General features: G+C 37.8%; 1 protein-coding gene across 1 annotated transcript in view; it reads left to right on the top strand.

The window, feature by feature from the left end:
- Positions 1 to 5759, top strand: part of LOC107685659 (fer-1-like protein 4) — a 33869-nt gene that overhangs the window by 15312 nt on the left and 12798 nt on the right. Inside the window, exons 18-25 of the mRNA XM_016482325.1 lie at positions 840 to 1026; positions 1265 to 1385; positions 1528 to 1628; positions 1739 to 1826; positions 1927 to 2043; positions 2160 to 2312; positions 4812 to 4995; positions 5142 to 5266. Coding sequence (XP_016337811.1) covers positions 840 to 1026; positions 1265 to 1385; positions 1528 to 1628; positions 1739 to 1826; positions 1927 to 2043; positions 2160 to 2312; positions 4812 to 4995; positions 5142 to 5266 — 1076 coding nt within the window. The remainder of the gene's footprint in view (positions 1 to 839; positions 1027 to 1264; positions 1386 to 1527; positions 1629 to 1738; positions 1827 to 1926; positions 2044 to 2159; positions 2313 to 4811; positions 4996 to 5141; positions 5267 to 5759) is intronic.

Below are 5759 nucleotides of genomic sequence, written 5' to 3'. Positions count from 1 at the left end.
TTGCCTCTTTGTCGCCATCTCTGTTTGAAAACCTGGAATTGCAGGGAATTATCTAGCTTGCGTGGGTTGTGAGTCTGCAAGGCTCCAGCACACGGATGAATCTAATGTTCTAAAGAGTATGTGTGGCAGTCAGTAACGGCACCAGTGTGCATGGGTATTACTGTACTTCGCAATCACAGATTCTAGCCTAGGTCTTGGAATATGACCCAAATAAGAATTTTCACCATATATTGCCATCTGAACAAGTAAGTAACACGTCTGCCACGTTTGTTCTGACCAACTGAGGAAAAAAGCATTACCATAAATCTTGCTACCAATGGTGATTAAATCTAAAGATTGGTTAGCTCATATCTCATCAAACCGTGCAAATTGTTATACTTTATATACTTTATTCTCAAATTACTAATGTTAACAACATCAGCATTGCGTGACTATGAGTATAAGCAGTAGATTATGTTTACAGACGTGACGTAATGACGCGGCAGCAAGTTCGAATTTCCCGCGAAAACCTACCCGTTCCACTCAAATTAGAAAACATTATTATAAGATAACCTTTGTGAATCGGGCTAAAGTAAGGCCATAGTTTTGAACACTGGCTGGTTATGTACTTGCTCAAATATTGATTTCGGGTCATTTTTAACCAAAAAAAGTTACGGACTGCAGCTTTAAACTTATTTCAGTTAGTTGGCAAGGCAATATATATATATATATATATATTTTTAGGTTTTCATCTATTATTTATATTTTAACTTATTTCAGAGTTATTCGTTTAACAAAAACATTTAAAAAAAATTTTTTTAGTTTTAGCTATATTTAGTTACCATAGCACTGCTTCACAGGGAATTATGGGAAAACTGCAGATGTGGTGAAGTCCAGCAAGAGTGGTAGTCAGGAGAATCTGGCTGAGGACAGACAGCCGCTGTTGGAATCAGATGACGAGCTAGAGAGAGATGAACTTCTGAACCCTGGCCTTCAAGACAAATCCGTCACTCCACCCAGGAGACCACAGCCCACTGAATATGACAGGTAAAACAATTCTAAATAACAATTCTACTCACTGCAGAACACAAGATCCAGGGGGCGAGGTTGGATCCAGATCCAACTCCTCCCACCTTACATATACCTAAACCTACCCTTCTCCACCCCCTGATCCCTAAACCCACCCATCTCAGGGCTACTGCTCAAGGGTGACAGTTTATCGTTATGTGGTGTGCAGCAGGATTATGCAAGGATAGCAGCAAACTTTATCATTTTTATCATCCAGATCATTTAGTTGCATTCCCTTATTCCGAGAGAAACCATGTATCTTTGTGTGGAGCTACTTTGAGGATCACACCTTCCGATTCCACAACAGCAACTGGTTGTCCAAGATGGCTGACCGGCTGGCAAGTGATACTGAGCAGAAATTGAATACTGTGTCTTTAATGAGCAGAATTACAAATAATGATCATTCCAAAAGCATCTGTTTGACTTTATTGTTAGAAAATCGAATTTTCTAAGTTTGATTTGTGTCCTATATTCCTTAAGGAATATGGCATTGATGAAGTGGAGATGCTGTTGAAAAGATCAAAAATCAAGGCTAAAGAACGTTTGGTGGATGTCGTGCTGGAATTCTTTTCCACTTGCCAGTAGGACACATTTGCATGACTATTATACTGAGTCTGTATTTCACTTACTACAGCTGTTTCGTACATAGTACATTATAGATAATAGAAAGCTTGTTCTCACCGGCTTTTAGGCAGTACAACAGTAACTTAGACAGGAAGAGGAATGCTCGTCAAAACACCCTGGATAAGTGCCGTGTGGGGCTCATCAAAAGGAACATTGTGAGTGACTGTATTGATTTTGGTATTACAGACGTACACTGATGAATAATATGGTTGTACCCACTAACAGTCTTCATTGCGAATGTGAAATTAATTGCAGGTTTTGCTGGCAAAGAAGGCCCTGAGAGTGAGAAAGAGAGTCACCAGAAATACGGTTAAAGACAGACTAGCAGATCTCAAGAATATCGCAAAGAGGCTCCGCTTTCTGGCCATAGAAGTAATGCTATCAAGATTTGCTGTGTTTTCTTGTTTACCTCAATACATATCTAAAAATGCATGTTGTTTTTTACCACCAGAACTGTATGTAAGTGTGTTTGTGTTCTCATGTGGCAGCCTCAGAGCACTCTGCCTGATGTGTTTTTGTGGATGTTGAGTGGAGCAAGGCGAGTGGCCTACGCCAGGATCCCTGCACACTCCATCCTCTTCTCACTGGTGGAGGAAGAGAAGGGGAAAGACTGTGGGAATATCACTACTGTGTACATGAAGGTGAACTCCTATACTTCATATTGCTTATTGCAAAATCTTGTTCTGTCCAATCCAGTTCTCAAGCTAGCTTAGATAGTGAAATGGAGCAAAATATTGTTTATTTTTTTTGTTTATTGTGATTTTTGTTGTTGCTTAAAAACATACATCAGCATGCAATCAGTGAGATTGATATTTTATTTTTTAAAGAAATTCATACTTTTACACAGAAAGGATGCATTAAATGCAAAAGTGACAGTAAAAACATTTGTTACAAAAGATTTCTCCTTAAAATAAATGCTGTTCGAACTTTCTATTCATCAAAGAATTGCCGTTTACACAAAAATAATAAGCAGCACAGCTGTTTTCTACACTGATAATAATACGAAATGTTTTGTGAGCACCAAATTAACTTATTTGGTAGATTTGTGAAAGATCATTTGACACTGAAGACTGGAATCATGTCTGCTGAAAATTCAGCTTTACCATCACGGAAATAAATTCCATTTTATAATATATTAAAATAGAACAGTTATTTTAAGCTATAATAATATTTAACAATGTTATTGTTTTTACTGTATTTTTGAATGCAGCAGAACACAAGATCCAGGGGGCGAGGTTGGATCCAGATCCAACTCCTCCCACCTTACATATACCTAAACCTACCCTTCTCCACCCCCTGATCCCTAAACCCACCCATCTCAGGGCTACTGCTCAAGGGTGACAGTTTATCGTTATGTGGTGTGCAGCAGGATTATGCAAGGATAGCAGCAAACTTTATCATTTTTATCATCCAGATCATTTAGTTGCATTCCCTTATTCCGAGAGAAACCATGTATCTTTGTGTGGAGCTACTTTGAGGATCACACCTTCCGATTCCACAACAGCAACTGGTTGTCCAAGATGGCTGACCGGCTGGCAAGTGATACTGAGCAGAAATTGAATACTGTGTCTTTAATGAGCAGAATTACAAATAATGATCATTCCAAAAGCATCTGTTTGACTTTATTGTTAGAAAATCGAATTTTCTAAGTTTGATTTGTGTCCTATATTCCTTAAGGAATATGGCATTGATGAAGTGGAGATGCTGTTGAAAAGATCAAAAATCAAGGCTAAAGAACGTTTGGTGGATGTCGTGCTGGAATTCTTTTCCACTTGCCAGTAGGACACATTTGCATGACTATTATACTGAGTCTGTATTTCACTTACTACAGCTGTTTCGTACATAGTACATTATAGATAATAGAAAGCTTGTTCTCACCGGCTTTTAGGCAGTACAACAGTAACTTAGACAGGAAGAGGAATGCTCGTCAAAACACCCTGGATAAGTGCCGTGTGGGGCTCATCAAAAGGAACATTGTGAGTGACTGTATTGATTTTGGTATTACAGACGTACACTGATGAATAATATGGTTGTACCCACTAACAGTCTTCATTGCGAATGTGAAATTAATTGCAGGTTTTGCTGGCAAAGAAGGCCCTGAGAGTGAGAAAGAGAGTCACCAGAAATACGGTTAAAGACAGACTAGCAGATCTCAAGAATATCGCAAAGAGGCTCCGCTTTCTGGCCATAGAAGTAATGCCATCAAGATTTGCTGTGTTTTCTTGTTTACCTCAATACATATCTAAAAATGCATGTTGTTTTTTACCACCAGAACTGTATGTAAGTGTGTTTGTGTTCTCATGTGGCAGCCTCAGAGCACTCTGCCTGATGTGTTTTTGTGGATGTTGAGTGGAGCAAGGCGAGTGGCCTACGCCAGGATCCCTGCACACTCCATCCTCTTCTCACTGGTGGAGGAAGAGAAGGGGAAAGACTGTGGGAATATCACTACTGTGTACATGAAGGTGAACTCCTATACTTCATATTGCTTATTGCAAAATCTTGTTCTGTCCAATCCAGTTCTCAAGCTAGCTTAGATAGTGAAATGGAGCAAAATATTGTTTATTTTTTTTGTTTATTGTGATTTTTGTTGTTGCTTAAAAACATACATCAGCATGCAATCAGTGAGATTGATATTTTATTTTTTAAAGAAATTCATACTTTTACACAGAAAGGATGCATTAAATGCAAAAGTGACAGTAAAAACATTTGTTACAAAAGATTTCTCCTTAAAATAAATGCTGTTCGAACTTTCTATTCATCAAAGAATTGCCGTTTACACAAAAATAATAAGCAGCACAGCTGTTTTCTACACTGATAATAATACGAAATGTTTTGTGAGCACCAAATTAACTTATTTGGTAGATTTGTGAAAGATCATTTGACACTGAAGACTGGAATCATGTCTGCTGAAAATTCAGCTTTACCATCACGGAAATAAATTCCATTTTATAATATATTAAAATAGAACAGTTATTTTAAGCTATAATAATATTTAACAATGTTATTGTTTTTACTGTATTTTTGAATGCAGTCTTGGTTGAAGAGACTACTTTCAAATGCATTAAAAAAATCTTGCCGACCACTTTTGAACAGTACTGTATGTGTGGCTTATTTTAGTTTTTTAATTCTTTTTTCTGTAGACCCCTGGAGGACCAGTGGGGGAAATTTTCGCCAAACTGGAAGTATATATGTGGCTTGGTATCACAAAGTATGCAAAAAACTGTGTCACCAGCCTTCCAGCAGAGTTTAGACCCATTAACGAAGAGGCGACTTCTGGTGCATCAATCCCTCGTAACATGCCTCCCACCAAATTAGCAGTAGAAGGTGCTTTCATTTTATTCATTTTAGCCAATACAAACATCTTGATATTCTCCATAATTTGTCTCGGAAAACCAATATATTTTAATTTGGATGACATTTGAATTTTTTTTCATGAAAATTACAGTCCTTCCTTTTGTCCTTTTATCCAGACAGTCGTTATTTCCAGCTACGTGCTCACATTTATCAAGCGCGTGGCATTATTGCAGCCGATGACAATGGACTGTCCGACCCCTTTGCCAAGGTTGTGTTCAGCACACAGTGTCAGGTCACACGGGTGGGTCTCACATATATTAACACACAAGTTAATTTTATTCTCTGTCCCCAATAAAAAGCACTGGTTAGGAAAAGCACTATATGCAAACTAACATTTATTCATATTGGATTTATTGGCCATTTATGACAAGTCTATTAAATGGTATCTAATGCTAGAAGTGCCCTCTAGAAGCTTGCGTTCTGCAAGTGAACGATGCATTATTAAAATCACTTTTACAGACTTTTTCATTAACTGTTCCCTCCTGGTGGAATGACCTGCCCAACTTAATCCGAGCAGCTGAGTCCTTAGCCATCTTCAAGAAACGACTAAAAACACATCTGTTCCACCTTTATTTGACCCTCTAACTCTAGCACTTTCTATTCTGTTTTAATTCTACTTTATCTATTTATCTTCTTTTTTATAAAAAAAAGCTTTGCTAGCTTTCTATTTTTTCTATTCTATCTACTTGTTTTTCTTTGTGTGTGTGTGTGTGTGTGTGTGTATATGTGTGTGT

This window comes from Sinocyclocheilus anshuiensis, unplaced genomic scaffold, assembly GCF_001515605.1.
Source record: "Sinocyclocheilus anshuiensis isolate Anshui unplaced genomic scaffold, SAMN03320099.WGS_v1.1 scaffold257, whole genome shotgun sequence".
Classification (NCBI taxonomy): Eukaryota; Metazoa; Chordata; class Actinopteri; order Cypriniformes; family Cyprinidae; genus Sinocyclocheilus; species Sinocyclocheilus anshuiensis.
This window is presented reverse-complemented; position numbering and strand designations above follow the sequence as displayed.